The 22,196-nt window shown below is 36.4% G+C and overlaps 1 protein-coding gene across 2 annotated transcripts in view; it reads left to right on the top strand.

Moving 5' to 3' along the window:
- The window catches only part of LY75 (lymphocyte antigen 75), a 128,546-nt gene that overhangs the window by 36,095 nt on the left and 70,255 nt on the right, over nucleotides 1–22,196 (top strand). For both annotated transcript variants that reach the window (XM_064586600.1, XM_064586599.1), the window contains exons 14-23: nucleotides 5,200–5,281; nucleotides 6,451–6,519; nucleotides 9,556–9,670; nucleotides 13,850–13,885; nucleotides 14,253–14,428; nucleotides 15,057–15,127; nucleotides 15,399–15,478; nucleotides 16,070–16,209; nucleotides 18,732–18,837; nucleotides 19,066–19,226. In XM_064586600.1, coding sequence (XP_064442670.1) covers nucleotides 5,200–5,281; nucleotides 6,451–6,519; nucleotides 9,556–9,670; nucleotides 13,850–13,885; nucleotides 14,253–14,428; nucleotides 15,057–15,127; nucleotides 15,399–15,478; nucleotides 16,070–16,209; nucleotides 18,732–18,837; nucleotides 19,066–19,226 — 1,036 coding nt within the window. The remainder of the gene's footprint in view (nucleotides 1–5,199; nucleotides 5,282–6,450; nucleotides 6,520–9,555; nucleotides 9,671–13,849; nucleotides 13,886–14,252; nucleotides 14,429–15,056; nucleotides 15,128–15,398; nucleotides 15,479–16,069; nucleotides 16,210–18,731; nucleotides 18,838–19,065; nucleotides 19,227–22,196) is intronic.

Raw genomic sequence — 22,196 nt, 5'->3', positions numbered from 1 at the left:
TCCGATCACCTCACCCAATGACTAGACATGGGATGATTTAGAGATCAAGCCCCAGATCCATTTCTAATGGTACTGGCTACCAGCCTCACCAGAAAGAAATAAACTTTCATGAAGGGTGAGAGTGTCTCTAAATATTTTAGCTATACCCCATATCTTAAACAATTTCAACTTCACCATTGAGAACCCACTTCTAACCTCAGGCTGATTAACAAGCTTCTTTTTTTTTTTTTTAAAGATTTTATTTATTTATTTGACAGAGACACAGCGAGAGAGGGAACACAAGCAGGGGGAGTGGGAGAGGGAGAAGCAGGCTTCCCGCCGAGCAGGGAGCCCGATGCGGGGCTCGATCCCAGGACTCTGGGATCATGACCTGAGCTGAAGGCAGACGCTTAACGACTGAGCCACCCAGGCGCCCAACAAGCTTCTAATTTTGCTGATATACACCTATTTCTGATATTCTCTCTGCTAATAACCAAAACCTCAGGTGTGGCTTTGGATAACAGACATCCTTGTGGTGGCCGCCTCTGGAACATCTAATACCCTGCTGATCCTCCTGAAGTGAGAATTTTGAGCAAGGCAACTTACTGGCCCCTAGATCTCAAGCTTGACACACACAGTATCATACTGTCTAGGCCAAAGTATTTTTAAGTAAAATATTGACATAAACAAAGTGGATTTCAACTAATACCAAGCAAGAGGTATTAGAAACCTTTAACTGGAACAGGAAGCCATGGATAAGTACTAAGCAATGAGGTTGTAGATATTTGTGGGAATTAATTGATGGAAAATGGAATATCATATGTGATATAAATGATCATTAAGAGCTTCTATATACAGAAGAGATTACACTATAAAATAACACTGGAGTGTGAGAGGTAATTAAGGAATTTTTCTTGATTTGTTTCTTTGTTTCTGAACACACTTGCTGAGTTTCCTTTCAATTAAAAAATTAATACAAGTTCATTATGTAAGATTTGGGGAATAAAAAAGTGATAATGAAAAAAATAAAAGTCACCTCAAGTCCTAGCTCTGTTATAAACATAGTTAGCATTTAATGTAAATCCTTTCCATTTTCTTCCATTCCCGTACATATAGTTTATTTTCCAAAGAATGTACAACAGTGTTTAATTTTTTTTCTGATCACAAAAGTAATATATATTTAATTCAGAAAACAGAAGAGCACAAAGAAAAACAAATCACCATAATCCTTTCATTCATAAACACCGTATTTTAGTACTCTTAACCCAGCAGCTGGTATGTGCCATATTAAGCAGCCTGTGTTGTCTGCTTACTATGTGCTCCATTAATAATGAGACCATTTGCTCACACTTTACTTAGAAAGACAACGTATTCTAAAACCAATATTGTAACCATGGCTTGAAGGGAAGGAAGGAGACAAACCCATTTATATCAGAAAATGATTCTAAAGCTTACTCCTTGAAGGCCTTACCTTTTTATTGCAGGAATTGACCTTTCTCAGAAGTCCATTGCCCAAATTGTGTATTGCATGCCAAGGAATTAAGTCAGATTACTGCTATACTTCTCTCAATCTAAGTTCCACATCTCTATTTGTATTTCAATGAAAAGGATTCATGGTGTACCAAGTCATTAAAGCTCTAAGATCTTTGCATCTCTTAATGGCAGCCCACCAGGGAAAGCCATTGTAGAACAAAAACAGTTTTAGGATTAAAGGAGAAAGCCTCGTTGGCTATGCTGTTGCTGCTACGTATACTACCTCCTGTGATGTGGCATGAATGGATTTAGATACAAATCTAAGGCTTTGCAGACTAAGCGCCCTCATCAAAGAGTATTTATTGGGGTTTATAGCTGAGATACTGTTTTCCTTAGAAACCAGATGCACTGGGAAATTTGATTGAGAGCAGGAATTTTAACACAGATGCACATAGTAACCTTTCGTGCAGTGTCTTCTTAACCTAACACCCTAAAACCACATATTTAGTGCTTGTTGGAGAAAAATTTATAAAGAGTGAGAAATTTTCCATTTGATTTAATTCTCCAGTTATGATCCATTTTTTCCCTTCCCTCAAATTTTCTAAATCCACATTAGAGGTATGCAGTGATTAATGTGATTTTCAATTTCTTCTTCTCTTTATCTGCCTATGGATAAAACAGGTCAAATCAGGAATAACTTAGAATTGAGGAAATATTTTCCACCTCTTACCACACACAGAAAAAAAACACAAGAGCTACTATTTTCTATATTTATAACACACTAATGAATCTCTTGAATTAGAAGCTAAGAACTCTAAATGTCTGGGTTGAAATGAAGTTCAATCTCAGAAAGTAGTAAAGATTAAAAAATTTTGGACAATGCAGCAAATTGTGTTTTCTGGGAAACTATGTTCTGAGGCAGAAGTGAGCTTGAGAGCAGAGGTTTCTAAGTGGGCAGAGGTAGAGCGAAGAGAGGACTGGGTGGAAAGGTAGAGACAGATCTCTAAAGAGGCTCTCTGTGGGAGCTGACTATAGAGTAAATGCAGGTGACAAATGATCTTTGACCATCTTCCTGGTTGTACTGTTGATTGTAAAAAGAAGATAGGCTGTCTAAGGCTTATTTTAGGGAAAAACAAAATGTGCACAAATTCCCCAGGCTCAAATATATTATGTGCAAAAATTTGAAAGAAATAAAGTTATATCTCCAAGGAACGAGGAAGCAAACTTTTCCTCCTCTTTATTTTACCTATCTGACTTTAATTATACTTATCTAGACCCTGTGGTTTTAAAATTCAGCAGTTGGGAAGTATGATAAATTTGGAAACCTGTTAGAAAGCTCTGAATAGTTGAAGACACAAACTGCAAATTCCTCTTATAGCTGTTAAATTCAAACTGGACTTAATTGTCTCCACTGGATTATCTGAAATCTACAAATTGGTAATCTTTTTCTGTGAAAGAAAACAGTATAGCAATAAAGACTGAAAGGGGACAGTCCTCATATTCCATTGCAATAAGTTGAAAAGCTTAAGACCGAAAAGATGAAAAGTATTTATTTATATTAAAGTATGGGGGAATGTTGAGTAGAGGGAAGAGGTAAAGAAAAGCAATTATTTTATTAAAACATGAGAAATTACTTTAAAATTAAGTTTGCTTGGGATGCCTGTGTGGCTCAGCCGGTTGCGCATCTGCCTTCAGCTCAGGTCATGATCCCAGGGTCTTGGGATCAAGTCCTGCACTGGGCTCCCTGCTCAGCAGGGAGTCTGCTTCTCCCTCTGCCTTCCCGCTCCCCACTGCTTATGCTCTCTCTCTCTCACAAGTATATAAATAAAAATTTTTTTAAAGAAGTAAAATTAAGTTTGCTCTAGCTTTGACTCACTAGCAAATTTTTTGAAAGGCAGACTTACATTTTTCAGCTAAACATTCCATATATTGAGCTTGAGAGTAAGGATTAATTTTAGATTTGGATCCTATGCCTTCTCTAATATGTGCTATATTTATATGCATGTAACATTTATATATGTATCTAGTTATGCATATATATATACACTCATATGTACTGACCATATATACTACATGCAATCAGAAGGTTAAATTATATGGAAAGTAATCAGCATCACCAAAAAAAAAAAATTACATGGATAACAGTCTACTTAAAAAGTGTCTACTTAAAAGTCTACTTAAAAAGTAATCGTTGGGGGCACCTGGGTGGCTTAGTCGTTAAGCGTCTGCCTTCGGCTCGGGTTGTGATCCCAGGGTCCTAGGATCGAGCCCCACATCAGGCTCCATGCTCAGTCTCTCCCACTCCCCCTGCTTGTGTTCCCTCTCTTGCTCTCTCTCTCTCTGTCAAATAAACAAATAAAATAAAATCTTAAAAAAAAAAGTAATGAGTAAAGTAATGAACACTATATCAAAAACTAATGATGTACTATATGCTGGCTAATTGAACATAATAATAAATTTTTTAAAAAGCCTAAAAAGTGTAACCCATTTTAGAGAATATTTTCAAACGGGGTTAGAGGTGAAGAAAATGTTTTTATGGCTACATTACTTCTATTTTTATTAGCAGTATCTTCCTAGCTAGAGAATAAGTTTAATTGAGGAAAAGGGATATTTACAATATATGTCCCTGCTTCTGTATGTTATTGTACATATCCTTCCTTGAAATGTCTATCCTTTCTCCTCTCAGTCAATCTGAATATTGAGTGTTAAACACTCAGATTTTACTCTAAGAAATATTAGCCATCCTTTGAAGACTGTCTTTTGTCCTACTAATCTCACAAAATGTTTCCTGACTTCCTGCAGTCCACAATGACCTTCTTTCTCTAAATTTTTGTAATGCTTAAAATTTATGCAGATTTTGTATCATTTGATATCTTTCCAAAATGGTTATTTCCTTGTTCATGTATATCTTGTCTCTCTGAGTAGTTTATATGCCATTTGAAGATAGATATTACGTCTTGTACTTCTCTGTATTACGATGGCACCTAGCTCAATGCCTTGTACATAGAAGTATAATAGTTATGAGTGTTAAATATAATCACTTAAATGACTGTTTAATTATGTTGTTCTGGTGTAACCCACGGAGTTTGGCTTTTAGAAGATACTTATTCTTTAAGAAAATGGTCGGGGGGCAGTTGACTGGCTTGGACGGTAGAGCATGTGACTCTTGATCTCAGGGTTGTGAGTTTGAGTCCCACATTGGGTGTAGAGATTACTTAAAAATAGTATCTTTAAAAAAAATACTTATATTTGTTTACTTTAAACTTAATGGGCAGTGGGGATTAAATAATTTTTTTAAAATCTTGATCTTGTTTAATAAAAATTTAGCCAAATGATTTGTTCTGCATTAAAAAAAAGATACTTGATTGTGTTATAGACACTTCAAGAAAATGCCGTTGCTATCTTTGTATCGAAAACATTGTCTAATATTGAAGCTCTCCATTAAAAGATTTAGAATAATCATGCACTTTTTCCCCCTCAAGTTCAAAGCAGAATAGTTTTTACCTTTCATATGAAGAACATAACTGAAAACTTAGTTCTAAGAAGTATGGTACTTTTTCCATAGCTACTTCATATTTAAAGTTCAGTTTTATTTCAGAAGACCTCTTTTTTATAGAGCTTGAAATTGTGCTTTTCAGTTAGTGACAAGACAAACTTATATGTCTTAAGTATTTTAGACATGTGAATGCTATATATTTTTGCCAAATCTGTGCTCAAATCGTTTTTTAATACTTTCTTTTTACATAGTGACCAGCGTTGGCTGTGGATAGGTTTGAATAAAAGGAGCCCAGATTTACTAGGATCTTGGGAGTGGAGTGATCATACACCAGTAAGTTTAAATTTGATTTACTAGGATCCTGGGAGTGGAGTGATCATACACCAGTAAGTTTAAATTTTCTTGTTTGGAATAATGTAAAGGGATTTTTTGTTTCCATATCAAGTAAGTTGATTGTTAAATAATACATCCACATCCTATATAACCATTAAAATTATGAAGAAGTATCTTTATTGAAATGGAAATGCATTGACATATATAAAGTGAGGAAAAAAAGATACTAGCCTCACTTTTATTTAAAAAAATAATCATGGAGCGCCTGGGTGGCTCAGTCGTTAGGCGTCTGCCTTCTGCTCAGGTCATGATCCCAGGGTCCTGAGATCGAGCCCCGCATTGGGCTCCCTGCTCAGCGGAAAGCCTGCTTCTCCTTCTCCCATTCCCCCTACTTGTGTTCCCTCTTTTTCTTTGTCTCTCTCTGTCAAATAAATAAATAAATAATCTTTAAAAAGATAAAAATTAAAAAATTAAAAATAACCACAAATAAATAAATAAATATTTTTTTTAGATTAAAAAATAACCATACAGATAGTTTCTCTATAGTCCTAAAAACATAAAAATATGGATATATAGATATAGTGGTCATCTTTGGATAGTAAAGTTTTTTTTTCTTTTTCTTTGTGCTGTTTTTTATTTCCTTTTCTCGTAATGAGAAGCTTTTACTTTTATTATCTAAAAATATAAGAGTTACATAAAGGTATTTACGTAACACTTACAGGAGCAAATTATTCTCAGATTTCTTAAATATTTACTCCACATTACCATTGTGTCAGTTCATCATATATTCTTCCAAATGTAAAATTTCTTGACTTTCATTTTCAAATGGGAGCATATCTGAAATTAGTTAATTGAATAACTAGCATTTCAACACATGCCCCAAAAAAGGTCTTTTGAAAGCTCCTTATTCTCTGTGATTTCCAGCTGCAAACTTAATACAGTATTAACCTCCACTTCTGGAACTGTAGCTTCCTTTGTTTGGACACTGATGACAGTATATTTTCTAAGTTATCTCATGATTTAACATCCTGATATTTAAAAAAAGATGAAAAAGTTTTCCTTCTTTGGCATGTGAATGTGTTTGAGTTATTAAAGCTGCCTAAATTACGTCTAAATTGCAGATACTTGCACATCAGTCTTAAGTTCTCAAGCCTTTCTTGTTTTTTAAGGTGTCTACTATTCTCATGGAAAATGAGTTTCAGCAGGATTATGATATCAGAGATTGTGCTGCTGTCAAGGTCAGTACAATGCTGGAAATCTGCATATTTAAGAAATAAATTAGGCATTGTGTGCAGTGAGGCAACAGATCTACAGAGTGTGTTTTGTATGTGGAGCATAATATTAGATGCAATGGGAGGTAAGAACACCCATGGCCCCGTCCTCAAGCCACCTAACTTAGACTTAAATTGAGAAGATAAAATTCATATTCAAAAAGGTGGCTCTTCTTACTGTACAGTAATAGGCTCCAAATTAGTGGGCCGAGGAGGGCTGATGAAACTCAGAAGAGGAAGTGATTCTTCTGGCCTATTTCCAGAAAGAGGTGGGACTTGAACTGTGCTTTTGTACAGGTAAAGGTAAGCCTTTCTAATGGGGGATGGCATGAGGAGGTGGCATAAAATACGGGAGAGTGGAAGGGAGAGGCTAAGGCAGTGAGGAGAACAGAATACAGATCAAGAAGTTTTCATTGGTGCCATAGTTGAAAACAAAGTTGGGAAATTAGATTGATGTTAGGCAACAGCATTATAAAAGTTTTTTGAGGGACGCCTGGGTGGCTCAGTCGGTTAACCATCTGCCTTTGGTTCAGGTCATAATCCCAGGGTCCTGGGACTGAGTCCCACATCAGGCTCCTTGCTCAGCGGGGAGCCTGCTTCTCCCTCTGCCTGCCGCTCCCCCTGCTTATGCTGTCTCTCTCTGACAAATAAATAAATAAAATCTTAAAAAAAAAAAAAAAGTTTTTGACATGAACCAAGGAGGGTAGGAAGAAGATTCATCTTAAGTCAGATTTCAAGATGCAGCAAATAGGACCAGAAGACATAAAAGAACAGTTAGGCATGTTCCTTTGCAAAATTCATTCAGTTACTGATTCCGTAAAGTAGTCCAAGCAGTCTGTGATGCTCTGTGGGATACACCAAAAACAAGGTGTAAAACAGTTGTCTTCACAGAACTTACGTCTAGTAGGAGATAGGTAAACAAGCAATTACAGGAGCTATGACAGGTGAGGTATAAGTTTTATACAAGAACAAGAGTGTTATGGGAGGTAATGATGATGATTAACACTGGTAATGGTGTTGATGGTGGCATCAGCTAACACTTGTTAACTCATGAGCTAGGTACTTATTATTTCACTTAGTACTTACATGACCTTGTGAGGTACAAATTCATTACAAATTCATCTTTTGAGGAAGAAATTTGAGTTCTAAGTATACATGATTACAGAACTGAAATTTAAACCCACGTGTCTGGGTCTACCCTGCTGTATGACTAGGTGTTTCTAGAAATAGAAAGGGTACTGGTTTATGGAGAAAATACTACATTTTATTTAGATATTTTGAATTCAAGCTAGTAGTAAGAAATATCCTATAGTAAGTTGAAATCAAAAGACCAGAGTTGAAGGAAAAATGTATATTAAAAAAAAAGTGCAAAGGACCAAAAGTGGATTTAGGAGAACTGTCAATGCATAAAATGTAAGATGAGGAAGTAGGAGACACATAGATTATATCTTTGCTATGCAAGCCCAAGAAAGAGATTCAAGAGAGTGATTGTTCAGAAATGCTGCAGGAAGCTTGAGACAAAGAACTGAGAAGCCCACTGGAAAGCACTATTTTCAAAGCAATTGTTCTAGTAATAAACTGCATAGTATCATGCCATTTTTATAGAATTCTCGGCTTAACACATGAGAAGGCGAAAACTTAGAGAAGTTTGTAAGGTTTCCAGAACACTGATGCAAAAACTATGTTCTATGTAAATAGAGTTCTTATGTGTAAAGAGATTAGAAAATCTCCCAAAAAAAAAAAAAAGAAAAGCTAAATAAAAGAGACACTGATGCAGCTTATGTCAGGAACAAGGCCAGCCAGGGCAGTGTTCTAGAAGGAGAATCTCCCCTTAATACCCACCAGAATCTTGGCCTTAAGAGAAAACAGACCAGCCCTTTATCTGATATGTCATTTGCAAATATCTTCTCCCATTCTGTCGGTTGCTGAGCGAAGTAAGTCAATCAGAGAAAGACATGTCTCATATGACCTCACTGATACGAGGAATTCTGAATCTCAGGAAACAAACTGAGGGTTGCTGGAGTGGTGGGGGGTGGGAGGGATGGGGTGGCTGGATGACAGACATTGGGGAGGGTGTGTGCAATGGTGAGCACTGTGAATTGTGTAAGACTGTTGAATCACAGACCTGTACCTCTGAAACAAATAATACATTATATGTAAAAAAAAAAAGAAGAAGAAGATAGTGGGAAGGGAAAAATGAATGGGGGGGGGAAATCGGAGGGGAAGATGAACCACGAGAGACTATGGAGTCTCAGAAACAAACTGAGGGTTCTAGAGGGGAGGGGTGTGAGGGGATGGGTTAGCCTGGTGATGGGTATTAAAGAGGGCATTTATAGAATGGAGCACTGGGTGTTATGCACAAACAATGAATCACGGAACACTACATCAAAAACTAATAATGTAATGTATGGTGATTAACATAACATAATAAAAAAAAAAAGAGAGAGAGAGAAAACAGACCAAAAAGTGATGGAGATTCCTCCTAGGTCATGCCCTCCCGTTTCCTCTCTTGCCTGCTTAGTGGCTGGGGTTTGTAGAGAGCTATCTCGGATCACGCAGAGGAGGTTAACATCCTAGCAGTGCAGAGCAACACCAGAGCAGGAACCTGGCCCTTGATGTCAGACTCTTATGTCCCATTTTCACAGATCTGCTTTAATCAAAATCTGGTGTTGGGAAGCCACTGAAGTAAACATTTTTTTTTTTTAGGTTGACCTTTCTCAGATTTAAAGGTGTAATCTATAATTTCATATCAGCAAAAACAGAAAAAAAAAAAACCAATAATTTACATTTTGGATATAAACATGACCTTATGATATATTTCCTGTATCAGCCCCTTTGAAGATTCTTGATTAGGCTGTTAACTATTTAAACACTGTGTTCATTCATAAACAAATGTCTTGGGTGCTAGGGCTAAAATAGATTAAAGACTATAGGGCTTACACTTTAAGGTTTTATAAAGCTGCATCAACTTCAAAATATTCTTCAATCCTCTTCCTCCTTTAGGTCACTCAAAGTCCAGGGCGAAGAAGCTGGTATTTCTATGATGACAGAGAATTTATTTACTTAAGACCTTTTGCTTGTGATACAAGACTTGAATGGGTATGCCAGATTCCAAAAGGTAAGTGGTAGTTATTCCTTTTCACAATCTTCTCATGTGAACAGTATAAATGCCAAGCCTAAAGTACCTAAGAGAGCATTTTAGTCTATAATTATAACTTTAAAAAGCCTATGAAGATGTAGTTAATACATTAAACTCCATCCTGCCTGACTCCTACCCCAAGTACAAGGCTGGTTTATTGAGATTAGATGGTACTTTCCTCTTTGATCATGAAAGAATTTGTATAGAAGATAAAATTTAAGATGAATTTAGAGAGATTAGATTTTGGAATGAAAGATTATTTCAACTAAAAGAAGACACATAGTGGAGGGAATCATTTCAATTTTTATTTTGATGCAAAATGAAGGACAAAATGAAGATAAGCTTGGGGAAAATGAGGCAAAAGTCAAGAAATCAAAATTTGGCAGGTCTCTGTAACATGTAGAAGCAATTTGCCCTGAACTCCAAAACTGGTAGTAGTTTATGGAATTCAAATTCAAATTCAAGAAACCAGTTAGCTTGATAGTAGAGGCTTTGGTGATAAAAAGGAGAGAAAGGAGAATAAAGAGATACCATTTTACTTAGCTTGTTACTAGGAAAATGTTAAAGAAATATTAAGGAAAATGTTAAGATTTTTAACAGCCAAATTATTTCTTAATAATTTTAAATAATTTTATTGGATATATTAAATTAATTAGTGGTAAATGCACAGAAAACTCTAAACTAAATTTCTGAACCGAATGTAGATCACTGAAACTACATGTATATCCTCCTCTAAGCTCTCAAAGAATGCAGAGGTTTCCTTCATGCAACTACCTATTAGAAGATTGTTCTTTTTCCTTAAAAAGGTTACCACCATATTGCCTTTAAAAGACATGATATCCAACACAGTAACTGGTAAGTCTCTTTCACAAAGGCAACTGGCAGGCCATTCATTAATAAAAGGGGAAAATGTGTGTGTGTGTGTGTTAGGTTTTTCTAAGGGAGAAATTATTTATTTCTGATTATTTGATGAAACCTAAAAGAGGAACAAAGGGAAACCAGTTTGGGTTCCCTTTAAACAAGCAGGGAGTAACTAGCATAATAGCTAATTTGGATAATGCCTCTGATTTGAAGCAGAAATGGTGATGTTCCCATTAGTCTTTGGTGTTTGCTAACATGGCACAGAGAGTGTCATTGCTCCCTCCAAGGTGCGCCCTCACCCAGTAGCTGCCACCCCACCCCCATGGCTCCTGTTTGAGTGGTGGGGCAGACCCAAGAGTTCACACCAGCATAACCATAGAAATTACAAACCAGTAACCACAGGAAATATTCCGAAGAGCATGTGGTTGTCTTTTTTTCTTTTTATGTATTTTTTCATTTTAAATGAAAAAGAAGGGAATTCACTAACTTAGCAAACTTAAATCTATTAACTAACTAAATAGATCTTCTAAATAATTGCACCCCTGCTGTCCCTGTGCAGAAACAAAATTTTAAAACTAAAGTACTTCCTGTCTCAGCCTGTTCACAGTTGTTTGAAGCCGTCAATGATTGTTTGATCCAGAGTTTAAAGGTTATGTAAACTCCCCTTTGATAGTCCCTAAATTCTAAGTTACAATGTGTCACATTCACGTAGCTGGATATTTAGTTAGTAGAGCCTCCAGAGTCTGCTCAACTGGATATTTCTGTATTAATCTGTATTTTTCTGGTTTTCTGAAAGCAGTTTACTTCTTCAGTAGCCTAAATCACTATACTTTTTCTCTAGCTCTTGCCTTTTTAAAAAAGACAAAAGATTCATATGATCTGGAGAGAAACCAGAGTATTTGCCTTTTTTATTACCTGACCCAATTGGTTCTAATTAGTTCTCTTCTCTAAAAGGGATGTTCTGACAAGCTAAAATTTTTAAATAGCCATAACCACTATAGATATATATAATTTTAAAATTATATTTTTCATTGAAAAACACTATCAAAAATAAGGCTCATAAAAATATTTTTAGGAAAATCACCTATAACACCACTATCCAAACACAACTGTTTTTATATTTCTTGATACCTTGTACACACATACATAAGCTTGTGGAAAAAAAAACCAACTTTGCACTCTGTTTTTCTCACTAATTTAAAGAAATTTCAAGATTAGACATAGGTTCGTCCAAAAAACAAATGAACAGATGGTTTTTAATTTTTTATTTAAATTCAATTTAGTTAACATATAGTGCATTATTAGTTTCAGGGGTAGAATTTAGTGATTCATCATTTGCATATAACATGTAGTACTCATTACCTCAAGTGCCCTCCTTAATGCCCATCACCCAGTTACCCCATTCCCCCACCCACCTCCCCTCCAGCAACCCTCAATTTGTTCCCTATAGTTAAGAATCTCTTATGGTTTGCCTCCCACTCTGTTTTTTATCTTATTTTTCCTTCCCTTCGCCTATGTTCACCTGTTTTGTTTCTTAAATTCCACATATGAGTGAAATCATATGGTATTTGTCTTTCTCTCACTGACTTCTTTGACTTAGCATAATACACTCTAGCTCTACGTTGTTGCAGATGATGAGATTTCGTTCTTTTGATGACTGAGTAATATTCCATTATATATATATTACATATATATAAGATATATATATAATACCATATATGCAATACCAATGCCATATATATACATACCACATCTTCTTTATCCATTAATCTGTCAATGGACATCAGGCTCTTTCCATATTTTGGCTACTGTGGACATTGCTGTTATAAACAGTGGGGTGCAGGTGCTCCTTTGAATCACTATTTTTGTATCCTTTGGATAAATACCTAGTAGTGTAATTGCTGGATCATAGATACTATTTTCCAGAGTGGCTGCACCAGTTTGCATTCCCACCAACAGTGTAGGACGGTTCCCCTTTCTCCACATCCTTGCCAAGATCTTTTGTTTCCTGACTTGTTAATTTTAGCCATTCTGACTGGTGTGAGGTGGTATCTCATTGTGTTTTTAATTTGTATTTCCCTGATGCCGAGTGATGTTGAGCATTTTTTCATGTGTCTGAACAGAAGTTTTTGACAAGATTACAAACAAGAAACTATGCATATTTTTAACTGATTTAACCCATTGTTGATAGAAATTATCCAATATACAAAGAGCTGACTCATAGAGAGAAACCAAAGATGTTGGATATATAGGCAGTCCTCTGAGGAGGGTCTTCTCTGCAGTAGGCCCAGACAACAGCAAAATTAAGAATAGCTATTTTACCCTGTAATTTCTAATAGTCATCAAACTATGTCTTTGCCTTGAAACCAGTATGACCTACAACCAGAATGAAAAGGGAGAGGGAGGCAACTAGCATCCTGTGGGAGAGGGGAGCCGAAAGTAACTAGCATCCTTGTGGAAGAGGGAAGCTGCTCAGCCCTGGAATTGTCTGGGTGCTTCTGTTGAGGCAGCCTTAAAGTGATTTTCACAGTCGTTGTGAGTTAGGTAGTGGAGTCTTGTTTTTTTTATAGAGTAGAGAGCTGAGTCTCAGGGAGCTAAGCAGCTGATCCAAAGTCCCACAGCAGTGAAGGTCTGGGAGAATTTGGACCCTGACCCACCCAACTTCAGGGCCCATAATTCTTTGTAAAGTACGTATTTTCTCTGTTTCTGATGAAGAATTCTGGGTGATTTTTATTATTTTTCTCCCAGTTTTGTCTCTCACCTCCTCAAAAGTTTCAATACTCTATTACTGTACATTGTTTACAAGGATGCCTTGGGGGACAATGAACTCTACTGACCCAGGTTTATAGAACAATTATTCAAATTGCATTAGATGGAAAAGTAGTTCCTGAATAACCTCATCCTGCAGTGATGATTATCTTGGTGCCTATTCCTTAGTGCTTCTATGTAATGTATATAATATACTCGTTTACTTATTTATACTTTCTAATTATTAGCCATATTTTATCCATCTAGTCTTTCTTTGTGGCTTCCGTGATATAAGATAGAAAACTGCTAGGAATACTTTAATAGTTAACAGATCTGCCTTTTTGATTGCCACTAAAGCAGCTTTAGCTTAGGCCCCACAAAATTCAAACTGAAGCAATCATAATATGAAAGGAAATGGTTTGGCCAGAAATGGTAGAACTCAGCAATCCTGCAAGTGCTCTTGAGTTAGATTAAAGGCACTTACTTATAGTATGACATTATCTGTAATTGGATACTAATCTTGAGCCTTTTGCTTTCTTTCTTATACAGGCCGTACTCCAAAAACACCAGACTGGTACAATCCAGGTAAGTTAAGAAATCTGAAACTTGGCCAAACTGCTTCTACCTTTTCAGTAATGTACTTAGTTAATTATTTAAGCCCAGGTCTGAGTGCCAGCTTCTCTATCACATCTTCAAGGGAGATGAAATACCTCCAGGCAGGAAAGGTGATTGGCTGGTGTGGAATGAGGCTTTGGGGCTGGATTTGTTCCCCCGTGAGTACAGGAGGGTGGCAAAGTCTCTGGCTCAGCAATCCTTGGTGCTTGGCAAGCAGCACTGCCCTGGCCAGAGAGAGCCAATAATCTAAATGGATTTATAAATAGTTTTGAACATTAATTCATGCTTAGAAGGTGCAGTTTGATCTGTGCATAACTCCAATATTCTTTTTCTTTAGAGCGTGCTGGAATTCATGGACCTCCGGTTGTAATTGAAGGGAGTGAATATTGGTTTGTTGCTGATCCTCACTTAAACTATGAAGAAGCTGTCCTGTATTGTGCTAGCAATCACAGCTCTCTGGCTACATTGACATCTCTTGCAGGATTAAAAGCCATCAAAAACAAAATAGCAAATGTAATTTGAGAGAATATATTTAAAATCTTTCTTATTTTGATATTTATTCCATTAAAAATGATTTCAGAAATCTTGCCAAAATCTACAAAAGTTAAATGTTCCTTTCAAGTAAAATTTGCCTAACAACATCCAAATTCATCGTTTCATGTTAGAAAAGTTAAATAGAACTGCATGTTTTAAAATATTCAAGATTAATTATAAATGTCAATTTATAAAATGAGCACAAATAGATAATATAAAATATTTTAATTCTTTGTTAAATTTTGTACTAGATTTTTGTTTCTTCTAATAACTAACTTTGTAAAATAGCTTTTTGTAGGAAAAATAATTTTATGTTTTTAAATTTATAATTATTTGCAATAGAACACTATATATCCAATTAACGTATGCCTATAACTACAGTGACCCTATTTTCTGTATGCAAAATAGCGCATAGTGTTATACGAAGAGTTTTCAGCTACTTCTTTGATGAAAGGACCTGATAATTTAGAGACCAAAGTCATGGAATGTCTGGAAATTTTAGTGGTTGTGGTTATGGTGGGACTGGCTATTTAAATGAAAACTCTTTCAGAAAACTGAGCACATATAAGCATGGGTGATTTTGTTGGTTGGTTGGTTTGTTTTTCAGATATCTGGTGATGAACAGAAGTGGTGGGTGAGAACTGCTGAGAAGCCGGCAGATCGTCATCGTTCTATGTAGTATGTGACACCATTGATGTTGCCTTTGTAAAGGCATTGGAAAGAAGCAGTCCCAAATTCCCCTTTAGAAAATGCTATTTATGGTCTGTTTTGAACATTAATCCATAAACTGCGTGGACTACAGAAACCAAGTCCTTTTGCATATTAGCATCAAGAAAAAAGTGGTATAAAGTAATGGCGTAACATTAAATTTAGAGTTAAAATTACAGTAGAAGACAGAATAGAACATGTAACTACGTTATGAGCTATGAAATCTCTCATTTTCTTTCAGCTCACGATATCCATGGCCTCACTTTCCTATAACATTTCGGGAGGAATGCCTGTGCATGTCTGCCAAGACTTGGTTTAGCGGTAAATTAATTCCAAATCCTTTAATGTTGATTATGTAATGTGTGAACTTCAGGTTCAGTTACTAGCTTACCCTTGCTTTCCTTTTGATTATACGTTTGGTTGCTTCATCTTCTTTTGGTTTATTGATAATGACCATGGCTCAAATTCCAAATACAAATAGAGGTGCTTTTCACTGTGAATATTTTGACTTCCTTTATCCTGCACAGTTACTTAGAAATAAACTTACCACTTTCATCACTGATAAGCATATAGACAAATTTGCAAAGATAAACAGGTAGCAATTCTAAATATAGTCTAGGTCTCTTTTCCCTTCGTTAGGCTTTGCTTTCAACCTATTTCCCACCATCAGGAACTGTGGTGGTAACTGTGGTCCTTCCACCAAATGTGTGCATTTTTATAGGCAATGCTGGTGTGCTATAGCCTACTGATAAGAGTAATGACAGAAAATAGAAATGGCTAGAGTAAAAAAGGAATACATTTTAACTGTTTGGGAAAGATCAATTGAAAGATATTTTCTTTACTACTGGATTGTTTTTAAAATGTGCTGAACAGAAAATTCTCACCCCTGTAATCTTGCTTTTCATTTCTCAGACTTAAATAAACCAGCAGACTGTGGTACCAAGTTGCCCTTCATCTGTGAAAAATATAATGTCTCTTCATTAGAAAAATACAGTCCAGATTCTGCAGCTAAAATACAGTGCTCTGGGGATTGGATTACTTTTCAGAATAAGGTAAAAAGAGAATTGCTACCTTGTACAAATGATAATTGCTTTCATGATGGTTGTATGGCCTGTGGCAGAATTGCAGCCCATCAGATAACTTCACTAAGAAAGCCTCTGCATGTTTCAGTAACTCACCTGATCCTCTACAGTGCCAGAAACCAGGTTAGCTCTCAAATTAGTCATGCCTACAGGTCTTTCAAAGTACTGTGTTCCTATTCTGTGCTAGTAAACTTAAATTGCTGAAGTTGGTTGGTCAATGGATTATAATACTTTAAATAATAAAACTATCTCTATAGCATGAAGGAAACTGACAATTTCTGGCTGATATATTTTCCACTTGAAAGAAAGCATTCAGGCAGCATCTACCAATTAAATTAGACCAGCATTGCTGTGGCTGAGGTCAAAGAGGTTGCTGCCTGTGTTCTCCTCAAGGATTTTGATGGATTCCTGTCTCACATTTAGGTCTTTCATCCATTTTAATCCCAAAGATACAAATGTAGTGATCCGAAGGGGCATGTGCACCCCAATGTTTATAGCAGCAATGTCCACAATAGCCAAACTATGTAAAGAGCCTAAATGTCCATCAACAGATGAATGGATAAAGAAGATGTAGTAAATATGTACAATGGAATATTATGCAGCCATCAAAAAATGAAATCTTTCCATTTGCAATGATGTGGATGGAACTAGGGGGTATTATGCTAAACGAAATAAGTCAATCAGAGAAAGACATGTATCATATGATCTCACTGATATGTGGAATTTGACATACAAGGCAGAGGATCATAGCGGAAGGGAGGGAAAAATGAAGACGAAACCAGAGAGGGAGACAAACCATAAGAGACTCTTAATCTCAGGAAACAAACTGAGGGTTGCTGGAATGGAGGGGAGTGGGAGGGATGGGGTAGCTGGGGTGATGGACATTGGGGAGGGTGTGTGCTGTGGTGAGCGCTGTGAATTGTAAAAAAAAAAAAAAATTAGACCAGCATTTCCCAAACTATTTTGGGGGCTCTACACTACACATATGCTAACAAAATGTTAATCATTGATCTTGCCTTCAAGGGTGTTTAACGATTAAATAGATTTGGGAAATGCTACGTTCTGTATCTGTGTCTTTGAAATGCATAATCCATATTGATATATTTATCTCTTTGGAAATGCATTTGGCTGCTAAGTAAGAGATTGCTATACTATGTTAAAACATCTCTTCTCTCACACAAAAGACGTTTGATGGTAAGTGGGCTGGGGCTGGTATGGAAGCTCCACCACATCTTCAAATCCAGGCTCCTTTTTTCTTTTTGCTCTGTCATCTTTAACATAATAAAGCTTCCAAGCTCAAGTTCAGGGTGTTCTGTCTAGAGTCTTTTCTAGAAGCCACCCAGTGACATATAGCTCATTGGCCACTCTAGTCTCTAAGGAGGCTGAAAAAAAGCATTTTGTAGAATGGTTCAAAGAACACTATTTAGGGTGTATCAATCCACACTAACATGATCATCATATTGAAAAGAAAAAGGAAGATATGTGTCTGACAACTGAAAGCATCTGCACTGAAGCTAAAATAGTAAGGATGTATTTTGGCTTTTTAAAATTAGAACAATCTTGGGGCACCTGGGTTGCTCAGTCGTTAAGCATCTGCCTTCAGCTCAGGTCATGATCCCAGGGTCCTGGGATCGAGCCCCACATCAGGCCCCCTGCTCAGCAGGAAGCCTGCTTCTCCCTCTCCCACTCCCCCTGCTTGTGTTCCCTCTCTCACTGTGTCTCTCTGTCAAATAAATAAATAAACTATTTAAAAAAATACAAATATTATAAAAAAAATAAAAAAATAAAATTAGAACAATCTTTTTTTCCCTCCAAAGATACTGGGACTAAATTAATTTACATAGTTGATGTAAATTTGAATTAAAATATCCTACCCAAAGAAAGGGGGATGAGGGTTGGGGGGATGGAGTAACCAGGTGATGGGTATTAAGGAGAGCACATATGGTGATGAGCACTGGGTGTCATATGCAACTAATGAGTCATTGAATACTACATCAAAAACTAATGAAGGACTATATGCTGGCTAATTGAACATAATAAAAAAAGGGGGGATGATTTTTTTTTTAAATGTGTGTTTTTATATAAGGAGGTGATGATTACGAGTACAGCCTTTGAAATCAGATGGGACAGAATCTAAGTGCTGACAATACCACTGTCTGGCTATTTTACCTATAGGTGAAGTTACTCAACTGCCCTGTGCCTCGGTTTCCCCATTTGTTGTGAGAATTAAATGAGATAGTATTGTGCAAACTGTTTAGCACATAGGAAGCAGTAAATGGGAGATTTTTTAAAAAAAAATAGTTTGACTAATAGACCACTCCTTAGTTGTTTATATTGAGAGTGTAGATCTGCATTTGTATAGTACTACTTTGTTAATTTCCATATCTCACAGACCAAAAATTAACAGCCCTCTAAAACATGAGGTGTTTACTTCCTATGTGAGCTTTCCTGTGTCTGGAATTTTATGCTTCATATATGTTTTTTGTTTGCAGTGTTTTCTAAAAATCAAACCAAAGTCTCTCACATTTTCCCAAGCGAGTGATACTTGTCGCACATATGGTGGCACCCTTCCTTCAGTGCTGAGCCAGAGAGAACAAGGTAACAGAATTGTTTTGGAAACATGTATTATTCTGATCTGGGGACCAAGGTAGTTCTGAGAGGCTTTGGGGAATTAGCATATTAAAAAAATCTTATTAAACTACTTTGTTACAGAATAGGCAAAAGAGTATCTTTGTAGGTAAGCAAGAGGTATTCAGTGACATTTTTAGTGTATCTTTAATTTGAATAAGTCAAATGCTTTTAAAAAAAAAAATCTCTTTTTGACAGATTTTATTACATCCTTGCTTCCGGATATGGAGGCTACTTTATGGATTGGTTTGCGCTGGACTGCCTATGAAAGGATAAACAAATGGACAGATAACAGAGAGCTGACATACAGTAACTTTCACCCATTATTAGTTGGTGGGAGACTGAAAATACCAACACATGTAAGTTTTTTTAATGGGAAATCTATATAGCTCAGGGCACCTGGGTGGCTCAGTCAGTTGAGCATTGGACTCTATTTCAGCTCAAGTCATGATCTCAAGATTGTGAGATCAAGCCTTGCCTTGGGCTCTTGCTGGGTGCAGAGCCTGCATAAGATTTTCTCTCTTCTTTTCCTTCTGTCCCCACTCCCACCTCTGCTTGCATGCATATATGTGTGCATGCTCTCTCTCTAAAAAAGAAAAAAAGTCTACATAGCTCTGTGAAATACCCAACTCTTCTATAAATTACTGTATTAAGAACAAGGGTCTGTTTTATGTTCTTGTCCTCTAAAGCTGTAGGGAAATCTTTCAGGGAACAAAAGCTACTGAGAGCAAACCCGAGCAGATTACTTAGCCTGGCCTCTGGCAAGGGCAGTGCAATTCTGCCTCAGGCAAAGACATCTGAGAATCACTGCAACAGGCCCCTCCCCCAGAAGATCAGCAAGAACATCCAGCCAAGACCAAGTTTACCAATCAATGAGAACTGCAAAATTCTAACACTAGGGGGATACAGCACATAGAATTCATGGCTTTTCCCATGATTCTTTAGTCTTTCAAAGTTAATTTTCTTAATTTTCATTATTTTTTCTTTTTCTATTTCTTTTTTATTGAAATCTTCTTCTTTTTCAACCAACATCTTATCAATTCCTCTTTTAAAGCCTTTATTAATTTTCATTTTTACAGTCATATTCTATCCCTTCATTGTATTTAACCTTATGTTTTGTGTATATACAAGTTTTTCTTTCTTTAAAATTTTGGAATACAGTTTCTCCTAACAGACCAAAATATACCCTAAATCTAGTGTATGGCTTTGTTCTGCCTGATCACATTCTCTCCATCTTAAAAAATTTTTTTTTCTTCTCTTTTCAACCAACTTCTTATCAATTCCTTTCTTAAAATATTTTTTAATTTTCATCTTTACAGTCATATTCCATCCCTTCCTTGTATTTACCCTTATTTTTGTACATATGTAAGTTTTTCTTTCTTTAAAATTTTGGGAGGCAGTTTCTTCTAACAGACCAAAATACACCCAAAATCTAGTGTATGGCTCTGTTCTATTCACCAGCCTGATCATATTCTTTTTTCTTTTTCCTTTTACCCCCTGGTTTCGGGTCTCTTCTGATTTGTTTAGTGTATATTTTTCTGGGGTCGTTGTTTCCTTTTTAGCATTTTGTTCTCTCATTCATCTATTCTTCTCTGGACAAAATGACAAAACGGAACAACTCACCTCAAAAAAAAGAACAAGAGGCAGTACCGACTGCCAGGGACCTAATCAATAGACATTAGTATGATGTTGGAATTAGAGTTCAGAATGATGATTATAAAGATACTAGCTGGGCTTGAAAAAAAAGCACAAGATACTAAAGAATCCCTTTCTGGAGAAATAAAAGAACTAAAATCTAACCAAGTCGAAATCAAAAAGGCTATTAATAAGGTGCAATAAAAAATTGGGCTCTAACTGCTAGGATAAATGAGGCAAAAGAGAGAATTAGTGATATAGAAGACCAAATGGTGGAGAATAAAGAAGCTGAGAAAAAGAGATATAAACAACTACTGGATCCTGAGGGGAGAATTCAAGAGATAAATGATACTATAAGACAAAACAATATTAGAATAATTGGGATCCCAGAGAAGAAGAAAGAGAGGGGGGGGCAGAAGGTATATTGGAGCAAATTATAGCAGAGAACTTCCCTAATTTGGGGAAGGAAACAGGCATCAAAACCAGGAGGCACAAGGAACCCCCCCCTCAAAATCAATAAAAATAGGTCAACACCCCGACATCTAATAGTAAAACTTACAAGTTTCAGAGACGAAGAGAAAATCCTGAAAGCAGCTCGGGACTATAACCTACAATGGTAGAAACATTAGATTGGCAGCAGACCTATCCACAGAGACCTGGCAGGCCAGAAAGGACTGGCATGATATATTCAGGGCACTAAATGAGAAAAATATGCAGTCAAAAATACTATATCCAGGTAGGCTGTCATTGAAAATAGAAGGAGAGATAAAAAGCTTCCAGGACAAACAAAAACTAAAAGAATTTGCGAACAGCAAACCAGCCCTACAAGAAATATTGAAAGGGGTCCACTAAGCAAAGAGAGAGCCTAAAAGTAACATACACTAGAAAGGAACAGAGACAATATACAGTAACAGTCACTTTACAGGCAATACAATGGCACTAAATTCATATCTTCCAATAGTCACCCCAAATGTAAATGGGCTAAATGCCCCAATCAAAAGACACAGGGTATCAGATTGGATAAAAAAAGAAGACCCATTGATATGCTGTCTGCAAGAGACTCATTTTAGACTCCAGATTTAAAGTGAGGGGGTGGAAAAACAATTTACCATGGTAATGGACATCAAAAGAAAGCTGGAGTGGCAATCCTTATGTCAGACAAATTAGATATTAAAGCAAAGACTATAATAAGAGATGAGGAAGGACACTATATCCTACTTAAAGGGTCTGTCGAACAAGAAGATCTAACAATTTTAAATATCTATGCCCCTAACATGGGAACAGCCAATTATATAACCCAATTAATAACAAAATCAAAAAACACATTGACAATAAATACAATAGTAGTAGGGGACTTTAACACGCCCCTCAGTGAAATGGACAGATCATCTAAGCAAAAGATCAACAGGGGAAAAAAGGCTTTAAATGACACACTGGACCAGATGGACTTCACAGATATATTCAGAACCTTCCATCCCAAAGCAACAGAATACACATTCTTCTCTAGTGCCCATGGAACATTCTCCAGAATAGATCACATCCTGGGTCACAAATCAGGTCTCAACTGGTACCAAAACATTGGGATCATTCCCAGCATATTTTCAGACAACGATGCTTTGAAACTAGAACTCAATCACAAGAGGAAAGTTGGAAAGAACTCACATACATGGAGGCTAAAGAGCATCCTACTAAAG

Source organism: Mirounga angustirostris, unplaced genomic scaffold, assembly GCF_029215605.1.
Source record: "Mirounga angustirostris isolate CCGP_5_RB_7025 unplaced genomic scaffold, mMirAng1.0.hap1 SCAF_3, whole genome shotgun sequence".
Classification (NCBI taxonomy): Eukaryota; Metazoa; Chordata; class Mammalia; order Carnivora; family Phocidae; genus Mirounga; species Mirounga angustirostris.
This window is presented reverse-complemented; position numbering and strand designations above follow the sequence as displayed.